This window comes from Nothoprocta perdicaria, unplaced genomic scaffold (genome assembly GCF_003342845.1).
Source record: "Nothoprocta perdicaria isolate Ctin4 unplaced genomic scaffold, notPer1 scaffold_136, whole genome shotgun sequence".
NCBI classification, from domain to species: domain Eukaryota; kingdom Metazoa; phylum Chordata; class Aves; order Tinamiformes; family Tinamidae; genus Nothoprocta; species Nothoprocta perdicaria.
In genome coordinates this window covers 1,850,640-1,877,383 of record NW_020454494.1, presented here as the reverse complement: position 1 = coordinate 1,877,383, position 26,744 = coordinate 1,850,640, and the positions used below count along the sequence as shown (strand labels likewise).

General features: G+C 33.6%; 1 protein-coding gene across 1 annotated transcript in view; it reads left to right on the top strand.

Annotated features, from left to right (window-relative positions):
• Nucleotides 1-26,744, top strand: part of CSMD1 (CUB and Sushi multiple domains 1) — a 471,181-nt gene that overhangs the window by 227,727 nt on the left and 216,710 nt on the right. The window contains exons 9-14 of the mRNA XM_026033888.1: nucleotides 3,413-3,516; nucleotides 7,274-7,386; nucleotides 19,277-19,459; nucleotides 19,910-20,236; nucleotides 22,202-22,396; nucleotides 25,243-25,381. Coding sequence (XP_025889673.1) covers nucleotides 3,413-3,516; nucleotides 7,274-7,386; nucleotides 19,277-19,459; nucleotides 19,910-20,236; nucleotides 22,202-22,396; nucleotides 25,243-25,381 — 1,061 coding nt within the window. The remainder of the gene's footprint in view (nucleotides 1-3,412; nucleotides 3,517-7,273; nucleotides 7,387-19,276; nucleotides 19,460-19,909; nucleotides 20,237-22,201; nucleotides 22,397-25,242; nucleotides 25,382-26,744) is intronic.

Genomic DNA, 26,744 nt, shown 5'->3' with positions numbered 1-26,744 from the left:
ATATATTGCTATTAAGGAAAATTAAAACAGTTTTCACAGGGTAAATTACATATTAATTATACACTGTAATTTAAACGTAAGTCACATAGCACTGCGGAGGGAAAACTGCAGCCACCTTTTCTACTGTTCTCTTCACATTTTAATAGAGTTTTTACAGAATCTTCTCATTATATATTCATTACAGATGATGCATAAGTGAATTTGACAGAGACTATTCTGTTTACCYGTACATAATTTGAATTAGAACCCAATACTGGCTTAGTGCCCCAATATGTTCTTACAGTGCACTGTTAATCTGCATATTTGAGGAGATTGCCATATGGTTTGAAACTCATGCCTTAAGATCATCATCCATGATTCTAATCTTTCTTCTCTTTTTAAACAATATAGGTCAAGAAAGGCTCTACTCAAATTCTTACAGATGCAAATATGTAAAATCAAGCCGTAATCCTTAGGAGTCAGCCATATTTAACATTTTCTGTTAACACAAATGAATTTCAGAGCATGCAACAGGGTGAAAATACATATATTAATGATCACTGAGGCATGAAGGACATCTTTATCGCCAGCCTGGGTTTTGAAAAGAGACTAGTTTTTAATCAAGTACATACTTGTTTTTATGGTTTTTCTTAATTATTATTTTTAGAAACTTAAATAATGAGAAGCATTGCAGAACAAGGCTTAATGTATATGCTATCATCTCTATCTTTATTCTTATGGCTTTGGGGAGAAGATATTTTTTCTCAGTATTTTATCACCACTCATAGTAAATTAATGTTTGCTGTAATTAAATATAGTTTCATTTTATTGTGCAAGTAATTTTAGCATTTCAATTTACAATGTTAGGAGAATATAATGCACAGGCGTATATGATTCTCAACATTGTAGTTAAGAAACAAATTACTGTAGGTGGAAAATAAGATTAGTCTCATTATTTTAGAGCAAAAATAAAAATTCAAAACATCACAGAAGAGGCCTTAACTAGGCAAAGCTGTAAAATCAAACATTGTCAGGACCTGATTCTGAGTGCATGAACTTTAATGTGCTATTATGTTTTGGAGATTTTCTCCAAAGTAATATTTGGCAGCTGTCAAATTCACCTTAGTGAAGAGATATTCACAATTTTATTTGACAGAATAACCACCCTGAAGAGAGTTTCAGCTAAGATATTTCCTCCCCAAATGCAGGAGACTCAGTGTGTGGAGTAATCACTATTGCTCAGCAAAAAGTCCATTAACTAGTTAACTTGCAGTAAGTTGTACACTTTGATTTGTGTGCCTATATTGAATTTGCTCAAAATGTCCCCTTGAGTCTCCTGTACCAAAAGAATCTCACAGCTAATAGAATCCTGCCCTATTGTAGGAATGAGTGGAAATTTAGTAAATACAATTATTTACTGCAATGGGGATAACCACATTCATTTGCATGAACAAAATGCATGGCAAGATTTAGTTATTCCAGAGCAGGCATTTGCATCCCTTGGAGCAGGGGGTGGAAAAGCTGGAGTTAAGAGTACCACGGAGGTGTGTCACATCCCTCTGGTTTAGGCCACTGCCTTTTGTTTATGTCTGTTCTCACCTTGTGCTAACCATCTGGTGCACTCTCATGCACATGAATGCTGATATTTCTTTTTATTCAGAGATCAAGAGAGGGCTGTGCTTTTCCCTTAGGACAACCAGTGTTGCGCAAGCTCTGAGGCACTGGATGAGGCAGCTCCACTCTGTCCTTGTGTTCAGGCAGTTCAGGTGATGAGGTTCCAGGACAGTTAGATTACAACATAGCCTCATACACTTGAAGAACATTTAGAAATGGAACTGAGTAATAGGGAGCAGAAAACCCATGAGTTTACAGTCACCTGCTCTAGATTTTTCACTTTGTATATTTATGCCTAATCTGATATCAACCATATATTATGAGAAATGCATGAACATATACCAAGGTAGGAAAAATATTGTTGTGAAAGACAGTTTACCTTTCAGAGGTTTCGAGGCAATAGAGAACCATTATTTGACAGAGGAAAATGGAAAAATGAAAATGTTTGTTGGTTGCCTGACTTAACAATATGTAGATCCCAAGAGCTTCTTTTCTTCTTTCAGTATTGAAATTTGTTAGTATAACTCTGGTGTTGTTGATGTCTTCCCTCATTATTTTCTATAGCAATTATGCCAGCAGAAGTACAATGTGGGGAAGTGTCCAAGATAAACACAAAAGTAATTATGACAGAAAGTTTGCTTGCAAAGCTCCCATTAGACACCTCCATACGTATCTCATATTTTTAAGCTTCTTTTATTTACCAGAGTCTCTTTATCTAAACATAAGTAATCTTTCTGAATTGCTTGAGAATGAGCATCATCTCTCATGCATTTAAGAAAAGAAACAGGATCATTCTTCTATAAGAAGTACAGTTGGTCATCCAGAAACAAACATAATAGGTTTAGAAATATTTTTTTTTTGCATTTCTTTTTGTAAAGATCTTTTTCTTTTCAAATCAGTTCAGAGTAAACTTATTTAATGATGACAGACTAATACTACTATTTATTAAATTATAAAACAGGATTGAATCTGAAGAAGTGTCTAGTTTTCTAGTTCACTGTTTTTCAGAATATACTTAATATTATACACTAACTATAATACACTATACTATTAAGTACAATATTATATACTAATATAATTACATATAATATAATATACTTAAAATTATTTCCCTACAGGTAGGTATATTTTTTTTTTGCTGTCAGTGGTTCTTAAGTATTTTTCACATTCTGTTTGTATGTATATCCACACCACGATATCTTGTGTTCTTTCTCAAAAATACATAAATAACCCTTCTCCCCTGCATCTAAAAAATTTTAAAAAGCTATCCTAAGGATAATCAGTTTAATCTACAGTGGAACTCATTTTGTGAAAAATTTATATAGCATTAGTCTGAAATAGGCCATCCATACTCCCCATATAGTCAGTGAAAAAGGGAAACTGAATTGAAAGCTGACTGTCTTAAAAGAGGCAGTTTCATTTGTGATCGATGTGCCTGTTTCTCTCCTATGGCAGAAAAAGGAGCAGTCRACTAAATACTTAACATTTACATCATAAAGTTTAGTTTTTATAAATCATATTAAAAGAATTGAAGTGAGAATTTTTAATTCTCCAGATGATGAAATGTATTAACATAGAGTATTAGTTGAAAAGTGAAATTACATAGCAAGATTTTGTTCAAAAGTAATTAAGRTTTCTTCACATACAAAATGCTTTTATTTATTTATTTAAATGAAGAAACTTTTTGTGTGACATTTTTTAGATGCTTAACTATGTCTTTAAATTATCCATTAAGTCTTATATCCAATTACTTTGGGTGCAGCAGATCAGGAAACTTTTGTCTGTGTTTTGAAATAACTAACTTGTTTCATTTTAATAGGTCATAAAGCTTGCTTTTGAAGAGTTTGAATTGGAAAGAGGTTATGATACTCTTACAGTTGGAGATGCTGGGAAAGTTGGTGATACAAGAACAGTGTTGTATGTGTAAGTACAGAACTTCAACAGCGTTTTCTGAAAATTTGCTGTCATTGATTGTTTCTTCTGAGCAATAAGATAATTCTCCTAAAATAGCAATCTCATTAGGCTTTTTTAAGGCAGAAAAGATTTTTATTTCTGACTGTAATTAATTTTTGACAAGCAAATAAAAGCATAAGAAATGGATTAGCTTTCAGCAAACAGAGATTACAAGTTATTTTATATATATACATATCTATCTATCTATCTATCTATCTATCTATCTATCTATCTATCTATCTAAAACTATTGATTCTTTTCCAAATTTGCTTTATATAATATTTGGATTAGGCAACAAAATTTCGATCAGATTTTTGAAGCATGAAAAGAATCAAGCAAGGGATTTACTGAGAAGCCTGTACAGATGCTGCGTATCTTTTTATGAAAGTACATTGATCACTGTTCGTTGAAGTTAGTTAAACACATTCTGTGGACATAGTAGTGTCTTAGGTAATATAAATATATGTATATAAATATATGTAATGTATATAACACAAAGATAAAAAATGTTTTACCTGAACGGTAGTAAAATTCCCATCCCTTGCATACATATTCTCTCACTTTTTTTAGACATTGTTGTAAAAACTATAGTGTTGCTAAGATTAAATCGATATACTAAAGCTTGACTCCTAAAGCTTTTCTTTCCTTCTATTTCTTGTCCAAACCACTTTAGTTTTTATTAATGCCTCCATAGTGCGAGTCTTGTTTCAGTAACTCTTAGATAGCTGAATATTTTTAAAGAGTCTTTTTAGTAACTACCACTAGTCAAAATAATACTAACTATATGAAGGACCTTTTGATGAAGTGTCTTTTTTTTTTTTTTTTTTTTTTTTTTTTAACATATATACAAATATCAAAGGAGTGTTAAATTCAGACTTGAATTCTGGCTGTATGCAAGTGTAAACATTTTGGCTGACTTTGGGCATCTGCAAACTAACTAGCTAAGCTTCAATTGGTTACTTTATGCCCTCTGGGTTAATAGACAAAATAGGCTGTTGTGGAGACTGGATTCATTTAATCTATCTTAACCATTCTTTATTGGATTGGAAGAACTGCTTTTGACAGATGCTCATTTTACTTCAAGGATTGTAAAGGGACCTTATCACAAGACATGTCAGTTGTAGCTTGTAGATGGCTAAATTAGCATGTTATGTGCTATAATATCATTATTTTACATTGTATAGAAAATTACTGGACAAAGGCAGTATTGAACACATTTGATAAGCATTCATCATTTTATATTTTAAGCCCTTTTGGGGAAACTACATATACATTACTGGGATTTTGATGTTGTATGATCTTTAAAAATTAGACACAGTTAACACATATAGAAATTATTTTAAATTCATTAGAATATTTTTTGGAGGGATGAGTATAAGGGAAAATAGTTCCCCTAAGTGTTTGTTTGCAATTCCCTAGTGTTTAGTAAGGATGCTTTCTGAAATATGATATCAATGACAGTACATAGAATATGCCTAGTTTAATTGATTTAAAAAGCTAAGACTGGAATGATTGGATTATTTACACATTGCATTTGTTTCTTGTGTTAYAATAGCAAATAGCTGCAACTGAATAGATTGAATCCCTTCTTTTAAATGCTGGAAAAAGAAAATAGGAAATAATTCCTGCTCTAAGAAATCGGTGTTTAAGCATAACACCCTTTTTGTTTGTTTGTTTTGTTTTCATACATTTTGCAGATCTCTTTTACAGTATTTTGGAGTGCTAGTTTAACTTGTTGTTAGTTGTTGATTGATTCCTCTTTGATTGGGATACATTTTTGATTTATAGAAATTCCAAACGTACTTCAGAGTCAAGTTTTTGAACTCCTTAGTAAATTTGGTACCCTGAATATTTATTCCACTGTTAGTGGAGTAGTTCACTCTGCGTATCAAAGTATGTTAAAAATGCAGAGATGCAATTTAATAATCATTGAATAAAAGCAAGCAAGCAAGCAAACAAACAACAAAAAAARAATTTAAGAAACTTAAGATACTTGATATGTATTTATTAAGAAACCTACTTTTCTATAATGRCTAAAAATAAGATTTATATTCAAAAGAAGGTAAAGTAATAAATTTCTAGAAGTGGTAAAATTTAAGAGGAAGAAGAGTTTTATAATATTGTGCTTGAATCTTTTTCCACTGCTCAGCTAAATAGTTAACATTGCAAATATTAAAATAAAAATATAAAGCAAAGTAAAATCTGGGAGTTTTGCTGACACTGTATATCACATCTTCAGGAGTAAAATATTTCAGAGCTTTACTTTGTCATATTTAAAAATTAAGCTCACCAACAGAATAGTGATGTGTCATCTGTGAAGAGTAGAACACTATCATAAGACTGGTAATTCTTGCAATATTTCAGACTTCTTAATTATTATGTCTGTTATAGTGATCTGTATGATGATACTATTGTAACTGTTTGGGAGTGACACAAACTACTGCAGGATAAAACAGTGAACTTAATCCATAAATGTTGTGAGCTCTGACTGCGCCACCAGCTGTTCTGCATGTCTCTCACTTTGCTTGGGCCTCTGTATACCCTGAGATGCAAAAATATTGAAGTTGATTAATTAATAACCATGCGATGGCCTCTTGTGTTCAAGGAAAGAGTCACCTCTCTTCCACTTCAAATCCAAAGCTAGAGATGATTACGCTTAGTGAGGAAGGCATGTTAAAAGCCAAGATTGACGCAAGAGGCCTGGCTTTTGGCCTAAGCCCTATTGTCAATGCAGAGGAAAAGTTCTTGGAGGGAATTAGAAGTGCTGCTCCAGTGAACACACAAATGCTAAGAAAGAAATTAAATCAACCTTGTTGCTGATGTGATGCTGATAGTTTTAGTGGTCTGGATCAATCAAACCAGCCACAACACTTCTTTACACCAAAACCTAATGCAGAGCAAGGCCTTAACTCTCTTCAGTTCTATGAAGGCTGAGAGAGATGAGGGAGCTTCAGAAGAAGAGCTTAAAGCTAGCTAGGTAGGTTGGTTCCTGAAGTTTAAGGAAAGAAGATGTGTTCATAACATTGTGAAGCAGCAAGAAGTGCTGATGTAGACGCTGCAGCAGGTTGTCCAGAAAATATTGCAAAGATGAGTGATGAAGGTGGCCACTCTGAACAATAGGTTTTTCGGTATAGACAAAACAAMCTTTTATTGGAAGAAAATGCTGACTAGGACTTTCGTAGCTAGAGAGGAGAAGTCAATGCCTGGCTTCGAAGGACAGGTTGTTAGGGGCTAATGCAGCTGGTGACATTAAGATGAAGACAAGGCTCATTTACCATTCCAGAAATCCCAGGTTCCCTAAAAATTATGCTAAATTTACTCTGCCTGTGCTCTATAAATGGAAAAGCAAAGCCTGAATGATAGCACATCTGTTTACAACTTGCCTGCTTATTGACAATGCACCTAGTCACCCAAGAGTTCTGATGGAGATGTACAAGATTAATGTTTTCATGTCTGCTAACATAATAGTAATTCTTCTGGTAGATCTGAATAAAATAAACTGAAAACCTTCAGGAAAGGATTGGCCATTCTGGATGTCATTAAGAACATTTGTGATTCATGGGTGGAGGTCAAAATATTAACATTAATAGGAATTTGAAAGAAGCTGATTCCAACCCTCATGGGTAAATTTGAGGATGAACTTTGCTGAAAAAAAAATAGTTTATATATTTGCTTATTTTTTCATTAATGACTCTAAAAATTGCTTTTATATTTATTGTGTATGCAGACTCACTGGATCTAGTGTTCCTGATCTTATTGTGAGCATGAGCAACCAGATGTGGCTTCACTTACAATCTGATGACAGTATTGGCTCTCCAGGATTCAAAGCTGTTTATCAAGGTATGAAATAGATATTTTAAACTTATGTTGTAAATTCTTTCATTATATCCCACTGAATACATTTCAAGTAGATATTTGGTCCTTTTACAAGTTCTAAGTTTTGATCATGTCTCTATTGTTGATTCATGGATAATGGAAAAAGAGCTTTTTGAACACATAAAAATAACTAAAAAAGTTCTGATGTAAGAATGAAAATTATTTTTTTCCTTGAATGTCAATACACTATATAGATTTCCATCTTTGAAAAATATAAAATGTTATTTGCTCCCGAATATAGTTCTTCATGCTAGGTGTCTTATATGAAAATTGTGTTTAGTGTTTGCAACCTTTATTGGGATAGTTACAAAACTAAAATTACCTTCATGCCTCTAGGAGAATCTTAACAGACCCAGGTCAAAATTAATATTCTGGAGAAAGAATAGTAGAAATATATTGTGTAAGATTGTGGGAATTAAAAACAACTTTTTTTTTTTTTTTTAAAGAGGAGGGGAGGAGTTAAGATATCCTATTGCTATTTATTCCTTTATTCTGCTTTTGCCTCAAACAGATGCAATAAAAACATCTCCATTTTCTATTTTAATAGGTTAGATAGACCTGTAACTTATCTGAAACCTTCACTAGGCATAGGAAATTAATAAATGAACATGTTCTTGAGTGATATATTATAATTATTTGTATAGGATGCTTGCTTATCTTATTGATCAGAAAATGTAATAGAGAACATTTCTATAACCTGATAACAATGGATTTTGGATAATTACCTTTCTCTCTTCTTTCATTCTGCAGCTATATCCTTACAGTTCTCACAAACATGGTTCCAGTTCTATCACTGATATGGACACAGCATATAGAAATAATAGAAAAAAAAAGAAAGTAATTAGATATATAAATAATAGGAAAAAAAAGCCTAAGAATACAGGTCGTAACTTATGAAAGTGTGCTATTTCATCTGTCCATTAGCTTCTGAAGAACATTCACTATCATTTTTATTACATTTCCAGCTTGAAAGAAATGCCAGTTAAGATTTGCAYCAATTAAGTGTCTGGTGCTGTCATTGCTCTTTCTGGGATATCTAATCTAAGGATTTTTTTTTTTTCAATATTTGCCTGTCTTGTTCATTTTTGGAGTTCAACCACTGCTGTTACAAAATCTAACTTTTGGGGTCTTCCTGAAATACCTAAAATATACACTGTGGATGTGGAAGCATCTCTGCTACAAAGTATGTTGTTAGCATCTTATCATCTGACCTTTGAACTTTGGCTTTTAGTCACCCAAAAGTAYGCAAATGTCTCATCTAAGGGTAAATTGTAACTTTTATTGCTCCATATTTTACCTCAGTGCTCTCATTACCTTTAGTAGAAGTTTCTCATCTTCTTATACTATTGATTAAAACTTTGTCTACCTGCTCAACATATCTTCTGCTTTTGGACAGATTTAAAATTTTCAGCTTCCATATCTTATTCTGCTTACCCTTTGTTGAATAAAACTGCCCAGGAAGTTGGCCCTAGACGCCTTCATGAAAGGACCAATGATCTCAGGCAAAAAGGGATCATGAATTCCAATTTGCAGCTTGCCTGGTAAGATCCAATGTGGATCGTGCAGTAGGCTGTTCATTAGGCTGTTTTCATGCTAATGCTCCCATCAGCTGACACAGTCAGCTTGAAATTATATGAATTACACGAATGCCTTAATTTTTTATCAGGTTTGCGATTTTTCCCCTGTTCAAACTTTTAGCCTTTCACTCCAGTAACAATATTTCATCTTTGACTTCCTGATTTTTTGATAACTTATACTATAACCTCTGTTTAATAGTCTGTTATTCTGTTCATTCTGCCTTTACATAATTATGTAAACCTATGAAGTTATTTCAGTAGCCTATCCTTTATTTCCACAATACTCTTACAAAATATGCAACTTGGTGACATAATTCTGAACATGATAAATAATCTGAAATTCTTAAGAATTCTTTGATATCTCAGGAAGTATAGCAAGCCATGCAGGCAGCTGAAAATGTGTTTACAACCTTCATTTTTGGTGATGCTCAAATGAGCAGTTTTAAGCTTTTCATTATGAGGTTGTTTGGAAGAAGACTGAAAAGAAGAGACTTGAGACTGAAAGAAGAATGGATTAAGACAGATATTTCACTTGCTCAGATAAATGTCTTTTCTTGTCTTTCAGTAGCTTTTTTTTTTTTTTTTTTTTTTTTTTTTGAGCAGCAATTAGTATACCTTAGATCTTAAAGGGTTTCATTTTTACAATACATCTTAATGTAATACAGCTTAAATACAATTGGGTTTTTCACAGACGCCAGTGGACTGCCAAAACTGATTTAAACTTTCGTTACAAAGATTTCATAAAACTCATGCTGTAGGCAATTCATGGAATTAGCTTCTCTTTAAGAGTAGTTGATCTTTTAGAATTCTCCAAAGTAGGCATGTGCATTCAGGGAAATCAGTAAATACAATGTAGTATTTGAAAAAAAAAATACCCTCATAATTTAATCAACCAAAATTTTGAACTTTGTAATCTATTCCAAGTTTTTGTCTTTCTCTTTCATCTATTCCATGGTTTTCTTTTGGTATTTTCATCTAATATGCTACAATTCAGCCAAATTATTCATGTCTGTGCTGTTCAGCTCTCAGTCCTGAATGGTAATGAGATTTAATTATACACTGAACTTAAGAATGGATTCAAACGTCTAGATGAATTTGAATGCTTGAATTTGCAATGTACCTAGACCATCCTTAGCACCCTATAGTTTAATAATGAACAGTTACTTATATCTTGACTTTTTTGAGGCAGCTTTGTTTTAAGGCAGTCTCCCTCTGTTATTTACATTAAAAGTGTATATGTAATATTTTGAAGAACCCCAAGAAATAAGCTCCACTCAAAAAATTATTTTGAAGGGCAGAGAATAAATGAGTTTCATAGTGTAAAGCAATTTGATTCTGTAGAGGACTCTCATACAGTTTCACCATGAACATGTCTGTTCATAGTTCCATACAGTTCAGGTTACTTTTATGGATGGGCAAATATCATTCACTTTGTTTCCAACACAACATATTACCAATCACTTTCACATAGGGAACTTTTCTAATGTTATTGTTTGACCTTTTAGAATATATTGGCAAATGTTTAGATGAGCTTACAGTAGGCATTTCTAAAACATTTCAGCATCCTAAAGCTTTCCTTCAAGGAATAAAAAGTATAATCAGTAGGTTACTAATAGCATAAGAATAGGCTTCAGCACTGGCATGCTGAATTACTGATAATTATCACAACAGTTTCAAAGTAATTTTTTTTTTTTTTTTAGAGAATATTTTTGCCTGATCTTTGTAAAGCATTCAGTTCCTGGGGTGTCAGATGTAACTGACTTTCCAGTCTAGAAAACGCATATGAACTTGAATATGTTTTAATGGGTTGAGAGTCTTACATATTTATCGATTAGCAAGATGTAGAAGGTCAGAACAAATTTCCATCTATGCTAGTATCCTTTATTCAAAAATGGCCAATAATGTAGGCTTGACAAAGAATATAAAAATGGCTAAACACTGCATAATAAAATAATGAAAGTAAACAAGTAAAAAGAACAGATTACATGGATACATAATTAAGTATATGCACTTGATTTTTTTTTGTTGTTCTTTTTGTATTCATTACAGAACCCTGCTACAAGGGTTCTTTTTATTATTTTGTAAGAGTAATTTCCAAAGTCATCAARCAGGTCTTCGTAAGATTATGCTCAATTACGCTTGACAAGCATACAACAAATGGCAGTTTATTATAAACAACAAATGGCTCAATCAGTTTAATTGCTCAGTTCTGTTCATCTTCCAGTATAACCTGTAACATAATGCAGTCTCTTGTGTTAAAAATGGAGATGCTTAATTCACTGAAAAATAATTTCTGTGTTGGAAACATAGTTGCAGTTTGGTAACCTGATAGCTATGTACATGTTGAATTTTCTTGTTATTATTTAGGAGGAGCTTATTAAACTTAAAACTTAATAGTAGTAAGTCTAAGCAATCTCAGGATTTAACATTTGGTTAAGGGCAGCCAGCATATAGCATACATATTATTTCTTAGTTAAATTACATGAGTGAATGTGAGGCTTTCCTCAACCTTCTGCTCCACATTGCAGCTCTTTCTGACTGATGAGGCATTATCTACATTTGTATCTTTTCAATGAGAGACTCAACAAGTTAAAGTTTACTGGGAATCAAAAGCCTTTGTTTGGCTGTTTGCACAAAAACATTGTGAATTGCAACAATAACTTGTTGACTGTGAATGAGAGAGAATTGTTATGTTTTAGCTCAGCCACTGAAGACTTTCCAATAAAAGAAGTTTCTTTGTAAAGATCAGATTGTATTTAGCAAATTCTGGGTAGAAATCAGCTCAGGCATTTTTACTTAATACAGTATAATTTTATACAGCTTTTCATCAAGGTTAATTATTCAGTATGTTTGATTTCAGCATAAATATTTCTTCTTCCTTCTAATTAAACTTTAATTCAAGGTTTGCAGTGGCCGTTTCTTTTTAAATTAGCATTATCATTATACAATTTTTATTTAAAACTAGATAGCAGCACCTAAAAATAAAGCTTTTTCTAAAAAGTTTCCAATAAGATGCAGAAGTGAATATAAGCATTATTGGATCTTTTATTTGTTTTTACTTCTGGCACTTCTTTCCTTGTACTGTATTTCCTTGCACTGATGTGAAGAYCTGCAAGGGTTGTCCTCAAAATGAACAAATGACCAAGATATTCCTTCTCTTGATTATTGTATGAYTTTTAATTAGCTTAGGGTAGCAGGCTTAGTTTTTGACTTTTCATATATTTTGGGGGAGATCTTAGAGTCATGCTGTAGATTTATAGGATAAATCAGCTTGTGGAGGAGGTCAGTAATCCAGCTTCAAAGCAGAGGCAGCTGTGACATTGGACGAGGTTGGTCATGGCTTTACCTCATGGGGTCTTGAAAACTTCCAAACATGAGATAGCACAGACTCACTGGGCCACCTTCTGCACTGTTTGGCTGTGATCACAAACAGGAAAGTTTATCTTATTTCTGCTTCCTACCACAATCCACTGTGAAGCAGCTAGCTCTGCATTCGTATAACCTTCTCATAAATACTGCCAGGCATGTGTTAGGTCTCCCTGCATCTGTTCTCCAGGCAGAAAAGGTCAAGCTCTGTAAGCCTCTCCTCATCAGGCAAGGGCTCCAGAGCCTGATCATCTTTGTCRCTTTTGAGTGACTTTGCTTCAATTTACTTCTGTATTTCTTATATTATTGTGGCCTGCTTATCTCAATAATCTCTTTTTTTAAGAAAACCATGTCTGTTCCCTGACCTGGAAGAAATACCTTATTTGTCTTTGAAAGGGAAAGCTACTACTATTACATGTCATGTCTTGCTTCCCTTTCAGAAGATATTTGGGTTCACTGAAAAGATGATGCCTGTATTCCTACTGGGGGAAGAACTTCCCATGAAGCAGTATGGCTGAAGATGACTTGTTTTGGAAACATGGATTATGTTCAAGCAATGGCATGTTGTCTTGGAGATAAGAACAAGCACTGAGGCAGTTTAGTTTAATAGTAGAGACTCAAAGTACTAAATTTCTTGTTGTTTTCAGAGTAGTTTATGGTAGGTCTATAATCCCATTTATGGTGTCATTTTGATGTCTGACCCAATATTCCAGACTGCATTCAGATCCTTCCAGTGTCATGTAAAAATGTACTCTTGAGTTCATCTCCACTTAAGACACTATTCCAAAGGAGTAGTGACATGCTAATCAGTATTTTATTTGCATTTCTTTCAATCCACTGTTCACTTTTCATAGGGTGCTCTCACTGAGAACAGATCGTATGAACATAAGAAAATCTGTGTAGAAGTATCAGAAGCTGTATTAATTTCTAGATATATCAATTCTTCTTTCTTTTTACTCAAAAAAGCCAGTTATCTTGTCAAGATAAGTTATGGTCTTGACATGATAGTTTCTTATTGCATAGGTGTTTGTTCTGGTTTTGTTTTGAAATGTTACTGCTTCTAAACAAATTCTTCAGTAAGTGTGTGTTCTTCATACTACTTCTCTTTACTTTTATCTCTTACATTTAATGATCTTCTAGAACATCTTTTATTGCCTTTTATGTCTTTCTATGGTTCACCCTTTCACAAGATTCATTCTTTTGTTATTTCTAATAATTTTTGATGCAACTATGCTTTCCTTTTACCATGCTTCCTATTTTTCTGCATTACGTGCAAGCTTGCATTTCACATCTGCAGGTCAGCTGGTAGCTTAGGGCACTACTCAGTCTTTTGTAAAGACATGGTATTTTCATAGTATTATCTTTTATATCCCAGGAATCTTGTTAGTGAGACAAAACTGTCAATTCAAAGCCTATGATTCTTCCTGAAAAGTTGCACTTAGTTTTTGCTAGGTGCATAATTCTATGATTATTGATCCTAAGTATCATCTACTGCTCCATCAGTTGGTTAGTCATTTTAAATCCTTCTGCAAAAAGTGACAGAAAGCTGCTTCCTTATCCATATTCAGATTTGGTCTGTGTCTTATCCATATTCAAGTTTTATCAGCCTCTACCCTGGACATGTAAAATTAATAGGCTAATGAAATGGCATTTTAATTTTACACATGATTTTTCTGCATGATTTCTCAAATGCAATAAATAAGTACATAGTCAATGTTAAACTTCTGGAACAAAGTTGCCAAAAAGAGCTTTAAAAAAAAAAAAAAAATCCATTTACCACCAAGACATCTCTGTGCACTGTTAACTAACTAGTGAACTGTTAGTTTAAATAGACTTCACAGAATCACAGAATCACAGAGTCACTTCCTATAAAAAATATTCATACTGACTTTCCATCTGTGTGACTCTAAGGTCATGTTTGTTTTTTAGTATGGATACAGTGTGAACCAGATAGAGGCAACAAAAATTAATCTCCTGGATATGTTTTGTGGCCTTTTCAATACTAGCAAGGACAAAACATTTCATAAAAATTGTGAAACATCCTATAGGTTGCTGCTGGAAACTACATGACCTGTGAAGAAGGTTATTTTTATAGTTGGAGACTGATAATAAATTTTACTGTAAAACTTCTTTAGAGAAATTTACTGGAATAATGGTCATATAATAATAATTGTGGTCATCCATAAATTTGTCATGTAAGGCTATTCTGTGTACATTTTACCTTTAGTAGTCAAGATAGCAGAGTAATTTTGTATTACTTGAAATATACTTTTCTGTTAGTTTTGATTTATCATTTTCACTCTTATCAATTATTCCTTTGTTACCAAACAAGAATCATACACATATATATATATATCACATATATATGTGTGTGTGTGTGTGTATACATACACATATGGATGCATATATACACATATGAGTATACACATATTCATATAGATATGTGTGTATATACATATGTCATAATTTCATTCGCTTTTATCAGATTTCCTCTAACTCATGCCCTCTCCTGTGATCCTTTTCTTTATCTCTTCTTTTTATATAAGAATTTCTTCGTTTGTCAGTGGTTTTGAATTCCTGTAATTCTCCAGAGATAGAGAAGCTAGTATTGCACATTCTAGATATTTTCTATTTTTAAATCACTGTTCCCTATAGAACAGAAGGTACTTTTAATAATATCTCTTTTGTTTTTCCTAAACTGAAACCATTGCCTTATCATATTGGAAATTCCTCCACAATTTTTAGCTGAAATACATTATTACAGTATTATTTGGGCATACTCTGTTTAATGCTCTCCCATCAAAACTTTTATAACTATAGTCTGTAAAACTTGGCAGGAGTGGTAAAACCATTGCCGATTCAGCTTTTTATTTATTTATTTATTTGGTATGCTGGAGCCCTAGGGATCCATGCTCTCTGTTCCTGTTGTTGGAGAAACCTCATTCTGAGTGTTTATCATGTAATTTATTCGTGTTGTTGTAGCCATGATGACCTGAAAACACAGTGGAGGACTGTGAGGATAGAAGTAGTGTCTTTTTAACCCACTAATTATTTATCCATTCATAACTTATCTCTCTATCAACAATGATGGACTTAACAGAGATATGGGTTTTATAACATATAACAGTTGCAGAATTTGTCTTTATGTATTTTATTTCAGCTTAACTAAGCAAACTTTTTAATGCCTTGACCTGACATTTGAATTCTATTAGTGAAACAAAATCCATAAGATCATAACATGCTACTGGTCCAAATAGATTTTGCTATCTGAGATGGGTGGGAAGATCACCTTAAAACTTCGCACTATGCAACACAGCAGAACCACAACAAAATGATCAATATTGTATTATCTGCATATCTTTAAAACACTAAATTTAAATTGTATTAATATATCTGAATTATTAAAATATTAAATGTTCTTCACATTACATTAAACTTACTGCAACTCAGTGCATGAGGATATTATTAATACTCTAATAATAAAAGTTGTATCTATCTATAGATTTAATGATCTGATGATGAATTGCTGATACGTCATATAATGTGACTGAAGCATAATGGCATTAGAGAATTGATCTTAAGTGTGCATTTGTAACCTAGCAACAAGCCCCCCCAAAAAAAAAAAGTTAAATTACTACCAAGACTAAAGAAATAACAACTGCCAAATGTTATACTCCATGACGTATTTATTTCATGTTTCATCTTATTCATATGCATATTTCATATTTTGTCAGGTATTTTGTTTATTTCAGATAGGGGTTTCAGAGCAATGCAAAGCCTGCTCTTTGAAAACAACTGAATTATAATGTGACATCTTTCAAGTAATACTCATAATATTTATTTAGATGCTTAACAGCMCCTTACAATTGCCATAATACTTCCTTTGAAAGAAAACACAACAAGAGAAAGATCTTTGATTAAATTCAGGAGCGTGTGATCTCCTTATCTGAAATCTTATCTTGTCRTTCTTCCAACATTAAGAAGAAAATATTCCCCAAACTCAGTAAATATTTCTAGTTTACAAACAAGATGAAAAGTCTCCTTCCCTAGGCTACTGAACTAGAGTACATGAAAGCCAAAAACAATGGAATAAGTTTTATGTTAATATTTTTGGTAACCAGAGGAAGCTGATGTTTGAATTTGAGCTTGAGAGCTTATTTGCAAACTTCATGAAGTTCACACAGCTCCGAGGACTCTGATCAAAGGAAGTCCAATATTGAATGTGTACATAAAAAAATCCTAAAGGAATACAGTTTGCATTGCCACACTTTAAGTAGGTTAACACAGCTTTTATTTTCATATTCTCTGTTTTAAGAGCCTTTTCTGCTCTACAGGGTTTCTCTAAAAGATGAATGTGGMATCCACTGACATGGTCAGCCGAATGTTGTCTTTTTTGCTATGTGATACAATGTGTCTTTCCAAATGATGAAGGAATATAGTTAGGGCATGAGTTGAGCCACAGTTAAATATAGCCATATTTAATTTGTTCTCTGATCAAACCAGTAGAATTCTGAGAGGTAGAAGAAGAGACAATTAAATAAATAAATAAGTAAATAATCCCAAACTACTTTTTCTATTTCAAAATTTTTGTGCTTGCAAGTTAGGTATTTAAATATCCAAATATTTCTTCAGCCCCAACAACTGATCGTTCTTGAACAAAGTCTCATACAGAAAGCGCTATTTGTCAATTGTATTTGTCACTAAAGTGTCTGAACTTCCTGCCTTCCTCTGAATTCTTCATCTATGAAAAAACTCAGTTCTGAGTGAAGACATAGTGTATTATCTTCCTATAAAAAAGGCATCTTCTATTTCAACCTGTCAGAAAGCTTAATTCTAGCTAATTTCTGTGAAAAGTTTGGGCTCACTGATCCGTAATCCTCTCCTAGGGCCTTGTGTATCTCCTAAGAGGTAGAAAACATCCTGATCTCCTTTCTCCTTCACTGAATTCATTAATTAAAGATGCTGTGATACTTGTTCTGCAGACTGTGGGAAGAAACACATGCTGCTTTCACTGAAGGGATAAGTCTTCAGCGTCTGCAGAGCTCCACAGGCATTTTGCCCCCTGATGCTTCTTCCTGGGGCAGTGTCACCCTCATCTTCTTCAAGACAACAGATTTTTCGGGAGAAAGCTGTTGGTGATTGCTCACATGTTCTTGATGAGATGTAGCTCTGATAAACTAAAATGTGATAGTGCTGTGGTTTTCTGTAATTTCCCACATTTCTTCATGGAATGTAGAACTCAGGAAAACTGGGCTCAAGAAAACACGAAGAGCTCAAAGACACAAAAGAAAACACAGTTTTCCAGCCCTCCATTTGTGACAGCAGGAATCAATGTTTCCATAGAATCATCAGGCAGATGAAGCTCCCTTAAGGCTTTTCTCAAGACACAAAGCTTGCATTCCTTATTTATAAATAATTTTTATGATATTGTTGTTCTGCCTTTTTTTTTTAAACTTATTTGGTACTGGACTTTTCAGAAGCTGATTTTTATTTATCTGATACATTCTGGCTTTCTGCTTGTACAAAGAATTATTTAAGTAGCTGATTTTGAAATTCCTTGGAAGTCATAGATGGAATAGTTACCGTTAATTACTTCTTCAGTGATTGGTCTTGATATCAGCAAGAAAAAAAATGCATACATCTCTTTGTCCTCATGAATAGCAAGTTCTCTTGTGAAATATGTGGTGGACCTTTCTGAACATAATTGTCAGGAATCTGTTCCCAACTGCTTTAAGTGTGAAGGCATAGTGGATGGACTACACCTATAAAAATGATAATAAATCATACCTAATAAATACGTAATAAAGCATACCTACAGCTGTCCTGCACATGACAATTCCTGTCAGAATTTACATGTCAAGATACATCCTTTTGCCAGGATTTAACATGAGTAGACTTAATGACATTTGACTGGAGACATGTTTARTAGTGTTACATGATAGTAATATTTAATACTATTCAGTGAATTGAATTTTCTTGTTCTCATATTTTGCACATTGAGTTGAAATGTAGAACATTAAGTAATGAGAGCTTTATTGCTGATTTCACTGAAGTTAAGTTTACATGATTTTCTGCAGAAGTAGGAACACAATTTATTGGTTCAAAAATGTTCATTATTGTTGCTGCTCAAATGGAAATTAATAGTAAAACTTCATTAAATTAAATGGTAAAGAACCATTAAATTTAATAACCAGAAAGAGTTCATTTGCAGTGGATATCTATGTAGTAACTAAAGTAATTTGTAAGTTTTTTTTTTTTTTTATTACAGACAATTGATATTTACAGTTCCTGCTGTTAATATCCTTGTTATTTGTAGATTTCCTACAATTGTTTTTTGTTTTGTTATCTTGTGTATGTATATGTCATGTTTACAAAAGAAAAGAATATTTTTTTTAAAATAGCATCCTTCTAGAGCATATCTAGGAATGATAATGTAAATGTTAATTTCTTTTCAGTGTAGTTAGATGCAGCTGGCAAAAATATGGCTCTAATTTAAATTATGAAATATAAAAATAATTCCTCAATTTGATAGTTTTGTATTTCAGTGCTTAAAATAACATCTATTGAAATTACTAGTAAATTACATACTTTTAATCATATTGCTAATAGCCTTATAAATCAGATTTCAGATTGGAGAGTTAAGATAAATTCTTTAGCACTAGTACTTAAATACCAGAAACTGGATCTGCACATTAATATATCTCCAAAGAGACTCTTTCACAGCCTTTAGGTTTGATTCATTGTCAGTTGTAAATATTAGTTCAAGGTATAATACCAAATATTTTGAAGATATTTTGGATATTGGAGAGTAAGTTGTTTAAAAATATGTGTGTGTGTGTGTGTGTGTGTGTGTGTGTGTGTGTATATATATATGAAAATATTGACTTTGTTTTTTTTTTATGTATATTCAGAAATAGAGAAAGGAGGTTGTGGAGACCCTGGAATTCCATCATATGGAAAAAGGACTGGCAATAGTTTTCTGCACGGAGACACGCTTACCTTTGAATGTCAAGCAGCTTTTGAACTTGTGGGAGAGAAAACGATTACATGTCAACAAAACAACCAGTGGTCTGGCAACAAACCCAGCTGTGTTTGTAAGGGTTTTTTTTTTTTTTTTTTGACTGCTAAATATATTTTCACACATATTCACTTTTGTTGAGAAACAAGAAAATTCAAATTTGTGGTTTGCTTTCTTGTTTCAGAACCAAAGAAGCCTAGTGATTTATCAATTCATGCAGTTTCTGATATAGCAGACACTACTTTTGCATTCTTTGGCATTCTCTGTGTGCTTCTAAAAATATTTTACAAGCTCTAGAACTGTCACATAGCCTCACATGAGGAAATAAAAACATAAAGATACAAAAAGACTGACATGCTGTATTGAAGAAATGTTCTGACAGTTTTAAACTTGTTACCACCTAGAGATTGCATGTGTAGGAGCTTTAAGAYCCAAACTTGAAAAATATTTTCCATATGAATAGAAATTATAAAGATGTACATTCATAACATTTATGATAGTATTTCAAAAATCTATTTTTTTCCAGTYTCCTGTTTCTTCAACTTCACCACACCATCTGGAATTATTCTTTCACCAAATTATCCTGACGAGTATGGGAACAACATGAACTGTGTTTGGTTGATTATCTCAGAGCCAGGAAGCAGAATCCACCTGATTTTCAATGACTTTGATGTAGAACCTCAATTTGACTACCTTACAGTAAAAGATGATGGAATTTCAGATTTGCCACCACTTGGCACTTTTTCTGGCAATGAGGTTCCTTCCCAGTTGGCTAGCAGTGGGCATATAGTAAGACTTGAATTTCAGTCAGATCACTCTACCACTGGAAGAGGATTTAATATCACTTACACAAGTAAGAACCTTTGCTTTTATTTTATGTCTATTTTATATATATACATATATACACRCACACATATATATACATATATATATATAATTTCTATTTGAGCTATCTTTATTCATAATAATGAAATTATGAATGAAACAGGTTTTTAATTTGGAAGGCAGAAGTATATTGCGTTAATACCGAGGAACTCTCTTCATTAGTTACCACCCATGTCAGTGGATACTGCATAAATGCAAAGCGTGTGTCTAAAGCTGAGATCACTCAGATAACAGCATTCCATGCAAATGTTTTAATGTACCCAACTSTCAATAGAATCAGCAGGAGTAAAGTTATGTTAAGCTTAAATTCCAATGCTGAGAAGAACATCTTCTGAACATCATCTGAAAAGAACAAGAGAATTTTAAAAAATAAATAAAAATAATGAAATGTCTGCAAACAAATAGTTCTGGGAGTCTGCTCTACAGATGCATTGTATTTTCCAGTTAGTGTTTTATCTAAGAATATGGAACCCTAAGAATATATATGCCCKTTTAGCAGTGCACTTCAATGTTACCTTCCGTGTTCTTACTCTAGTTTCTAAGAACATAAATGATTTGATGCAGAAGTTTCCCTTGGAGCACACTAACTTAGGAGTCATTTTTTTGTCCAGCTATAGTTTCCATGTTTTTTTTTTTTTTTAGTAACATAGTATCTATCAGAATGCAGTTCCAAAGTATGCAAAATTTAATTGCAGTTGGTAAGCGAGTTCAAAAGTTAAGTGTTGACTTTTAGACAGACAGATCAAGAACTATTGCATCATAAATCTTCCTCCTTTTGGAAACAAAGCAAAAAAAAATATCTGGCTAGATTGATTGYGAATGCAGCCATCTGTTGTTTATCTGTTTATTTGTTTATCTGTTGTTTTTGTATTAACACACATAATTCAACAGTATTCTAATTGAATAGTCTTTCAGCCACATCTTTGTGTGGAAAATACTAACATTTGCCATAAAATGCTGACTCCTAGAAGTTTTATTAGTGATTCAAAGATAGAATTGATGGAGATTGTCTTTTTTGACTTGAAGAAATTACCTTCCAAGTCTGTGGAAGAAGTTAATTGGCAATGAAGTCTGCTTTGCTACATCTGGTGTTCTTCCTGTCTTGTGTCAATCAGGATGATTAGTCATTTAACAAAATTTGTCCTTTGCCAAAATGTTGTGTGTTCCTATAGAGAACATGGCACTATAGTACTGTAATTCTAATCACTCCCACATACAGACATTCACACAGTTAGTTACCAGACGTAAGAATTACAAACACACCATTTTTTTCTTGAACTGAAGGTGATGGTGGCTCTATCTTCACCAATCATCCATGTTGCCCTCTGCAACTCATTCATCCACACCGATGAAAAAGCCCTCAACAAGGTTGCCCACACACTGAGATGTGGGTCCCTGTGTGTTGCCCTCTATATTTTCACTCCACTAGTGGGCTACAGGTGTCCCCMTGTAGAGACAGGGGGACAGACTCTCTCTCTCTCTGTCCAGCAACCTTAAATAGAGCTGGCTGATTTTCCTGGCCCAATGAAAAACTAATCATTAGGGGCAACAGCAACACATGACAGAGGGACATGATTTGTAGCAGTAGCCTGTATTTATGGTGGATTAGCTGCAGTGTGAAACCACACTTCTYGTTTTTTCAAGAATTTTGTCTAGAGGAAATTGAAGCAGAGTTTTTCTGTGTTTTGTGTATTTAAGCTACACAMATGACTAAAAAGTTTAAACTTTTTAAGTATGTTCTGTCTATGTGAATGTCACTGGTTTTAATRCAGAGTTTTTATTTAGTTTTTAATTGAAGAGTTTTTTCAGTGTAGTGTAATCTTGTTCCTTATCAGAGGATATTTTTACCCCCCCCCAAAAAAAAAAAAAACCTGTTTAGATTTTTTTAATGTCATTATTGCTGTTATTATATTTATTATATATTTATTATCAGCCTTTGGTCAGAATGAGTGCCATGATCCAGGCATTCCCATAAATGGAAGACGTTTTGGAGACAGATTTCTTCTGGGAAGTTCTGTGTCCTTTCACTGTGATGATGGCTTTGTGAAGACCCAGGGTTCTGAATCTATAACGTGCATTATGCAAGATGGGAATGTAGTATGGAGCTCTGCTGTCCCACGATGTGAAGGTAAGGTCTCAACCTTTACTTCACAGCTACATTTTACATAATGAAGCTATTTGCATTTAGCTTACTTTCCACATTTTGCGCATATATAAGACTACCTTAGCTGAAGTTATTCATTTTTCTTCTAATGTTCTTCCAGTTGAATGAAAAGAACAGTAATAGAAACTAGATAGCTTGCTTTTATATTCTTGGAATAAATTAGCATTATAAAAATCTGGTTGCTATTCTTTTCAAGTTCTGATTGTCACCATCATCATTTGCTAGTGAGTTATAGCTGTTATAACAGTTCTGGTTGTAGTACACTGAAGAATAAATATAATTATATACCATAGAGAAAAGATAAGCTTATATTTAAATGTCCTTCAAAAAACTTTTAATTTCCTCAAAACAAAGACATATACATGAAATTTTGTAACATACTAACCTACACTTACATTTCAAGCGATATCTTTAAAGTTCGTTATATTCCCCAAAATGCTTAATTCAGAAATTCCAAACAAATCTGTTTTTCTGTCCTTTTTTAGGAGAATAAACAGACTAAGATGAGCTATCTTAAGTTTATATCCTTATATTGTATGAAAAAGACTGAGAAAAAAAAAAAAGAAATCTAAAAAAAAATAGAGATACTGAGCACATCTATTAGCAGTCTGATAATATGTGATATATGTGAACTTAACTACTGCAGTAGCAGGATTTCTTCTCTGAATTCAGTCAGGTAGTGAGTCACACAAGGAAGCAGAGCGTTTAGTCTGKATCAAAACCAGTCCCTTCCAAATAGGGAGAGTTTGTTCAACAAGAGATATTTTGTCATTTTTGAGCTCTACGCACACAAATAGTGACACAGTATTCAATGCAGTATTTGTAAAACATTGGTAGACAATTTCCACAAGGACAAAGGAGCAATGATGAGTGCTTCAACATGAAAATGGTAGAGAAAAGAAATACTAAAGTAACTGAGAAATAACGTAAGTTCATCTCGGTTATCTTTTCTCTGAACCTTATGAGACATGTAGTTTTTAATGAGGAAGAGATTTGGGTCTTTATTAGATTTTTTCTGTTGTTTCTTTTGGGTGTGAGACTGTATAGCTTTCAATTTTCATTCAAGATCATTCTTTTGGTGTGGATTCTCTCTTTTTTTTTTTAATGATACTAAAAAAGATTTGGGATGTAAATAACAATATGGACCAAGTACCATTGCTGGATAGTTTAGAGATCATCTAGTATGTTTTTACTTGCCAGAGTTTTCTGAGCAACTATTTTTTTTGTTTCGGTGTACTTAACAATCTCTATAATAAATGGAATATAGGTAGTGATACACTGGTAATCCATAGACTTGTGGTTATTCATGTATTTAATATGACCAAACTTAATTAAAAAAAAATCATCAATTATAAAAACATAGAGTCTAATAACTGTGTTTCTTGTTGATAATTTTTCTTTGGAGACAGATTCATTGTGTGTGTTTCGTGTCTTTGGGGGAAAGTCATAGGGAGATTTGGGCAAATGAGTATGGATCCCTGCGTGGATCTAAGYGGGGGAAATCATACCTGACCAGCCTTTATAGCCTTTTATGACATGTCTTGATGGATGAGGGCAGAGCAGTAGATGTTTTATCTTCATTTCAGTAAGGTTTTTGGTAGTATCTTCCATAAGAGCGTCATTGATACCTCCTCCTCGCTACAGGCCAGGGCTGCTGACAGGAAAGCAGTCCTGCAGAAAGGCCCTAGGAGGGCCCTGGGGATAACTGCTGAGCCAGCAGTGTGCCCTATAAGCAGAGCTCAAAGTTTCCTGGGTTGCTTTAAGAAGGATATTGCTAGCAAAGGAAGAGGTCTACTTTTCCCTCTAGTCAGCAGTTGTGAAACCCCGTTAGGAATGTCCCCATTAGGAGTGTCCAGACTCAGTCCAACTGTGTCAGTTTTAGAGTTCTGTGTCTCGTTCTGGTCYCTTCAGTTCAAGGGAGATGTGAACACACTGACATGAGTTCAGCAGAGGGCCACAAAGAGGGTTAAGGGAGTGGGGCATCTGTCATGCTGAGGCTGCACGAGCTGCATTTGTTTTGCCGAGAGAATATGTGTATAAAGACCTCATGGGAGAGTGCTAAGAAGATGGAGCCTGACTCTTCTCAGCAGTGCCCAGTGAGAGGGCACAAACTGAAATACAAACTGAAATTGCATTTAAGAGGTGTTTTTTTTTTTTTTTTTTTTTTTTTAACTGTAAGGATACTTTAACAGTAGAACAGCTTGCCCAGATTGGTTATGCAGTCTTCATCCTTAGGGATACTCAGAATCTGACTAGACACAGCCCAGGGCAACCTGCACTAGCAGTAGCAGACCCTGTCTTGAACAGCAAGTTGATTTGAAGGGTTTGTCCCTTCCAACTTCATCCATTGTGTAACTGTGTGATTCTGTAGGATACTTGTAAGTGCCACTGAATTGAATCACTTCTCAGCCAGATGTTAATGGTGTAGTCAAATCAAAGTAATGCACTGCATAAAATACGTGGAACAATTTTCATTACTATTTCCCTGTAAATGTGGAATCTTACGAAGACAAAAGAGATGATGCTATGTTGATATTAATGAAATAAGCTGCCGTTCAGTAGAAGGCAGGCTGGCAGAATCGAGTCTCATGCTGTATGTATTAAGATATCTAGCGTAATAAACTATGGCAAGACATGATGCTGGAATTTTGAGGTAATGCAAAACAAAGTGTTCATAACAGAATGTAGAAATATTTCTGTTGTATATTATACTGCCTCTCTTTTTTTTTTTTTCTTTTTTTTTTAAGTTCTAATAATATTCTTATCAGAAAAAATGTATATTAGTCAAATATACTGCTTTCGCTTTCCAGCACCATGTGGTGGACATCTGACAGCATCGAGTGGTGTTATCTTGCCACCAGGATGGCCAGGATATTATAAGGATTCACTAAATTGTGAATGGGTGATCGAAGCAAGACCAGGACATTCCATTAAGATCACATTTGACAGGTAAGAATCATAAAGTCAAACAACACGTAATGTCTGATTACATTAATTTATTTTAATAGAAGAAGAAAAATACTCTTTAAGTATCCAAACCAGGAGAAGAGAGAAAAGATTGCCATATAGTGCCGTACTACTCATCCTCCCAATGCTATTCCACAAAGAAAAAAAAAATTAAACTGTATGTAATTGTTCTTTGGGATCAAATACAATGCTACTTTTAAAAGTGTCTTATGGAGATCTACAGAATTGTATATGGGATGCCCACTGTGAAAACTGTAACAAAGAGTAGCACTGATGAAAACATGAATAATACGATATGCTGAGAAAGTGTCGACTTGACATTTGAAAAAGAAATCCTAAATCAAAAGCTAATAGAGCTCTTAAGTGATGTGAGAAAGCATGAAAGTGCATTTGTCATAGTTCACTTGGGTTTACAAAATCCACGTTTTGTGATGGCTGATACCACTTCTCCTTGCTTTAAAAAAGTTAAGCATCATTTTAATACAGGGAAGGATCTTCCGTGAATGAAAACTTTATGAGCAGAAGATAAAAGTCACAAGTGAGATTTGAGGTCTTCTACAAGGTTATGTKCTTTGCTTTACACTGCACAGCATGTTGAGAAATGATCATAAAAGAGAGAACTAGGCTGGTAATACCAACTTATTCAGCATATTGGAAAAAAAAAAAGAAAAAAAGATAATTGTGACTAAAGATGTTCTGAAGAATCTTATGGAATTGAATGTCTGGCCAATAGAATTGCATGTAGATCAAGTAATTGCAAAGTGAAACTCARCAGAAAAAGAATCCCATCTCCATATATAAAATGAAGCATTTTGACCTTTTGGTGGCCTCTGAACAATTAAAGTTAAGGTCACACTTTATTGAGAAATGTTAATGAAAATTTCTAATGTATTGATAAGTTTGTCAAACATGATTAGGGGAATYAAAAGTATTTTAGGTGAGAAGATTAATGTAGCTTGTCTTTTCAGTCCTATTTAGCCTTCTTATAAACTCATTAAAGTCAGGAGGGAGTGGATAGAATAGCAAACACTAGGGAAAGGATCTATTTAAACAATTCTTTCATAAAATTATCATATTTCCTCTTAAAACTGCTAAGGTTATTTGCTTTCATTGCATATGGCAGGAAATTCCAGAATATAAGTCATCGATGACTTTTTTCCTCCATTGAAACCTTAATGTTGCTTGTAGTTTCAGATTTTTTCACTCTATGTTCTTATTCACAGAATTCACAGATTCACAGAATATTTAAGGTTGGAAGGGACCTCTASAGATCATCTAGTCCAACCTTCCTGCTCAAGCAGGCACACCTACAGCATGTGGCACAGGGCGGCATCCAGGCGGGTTT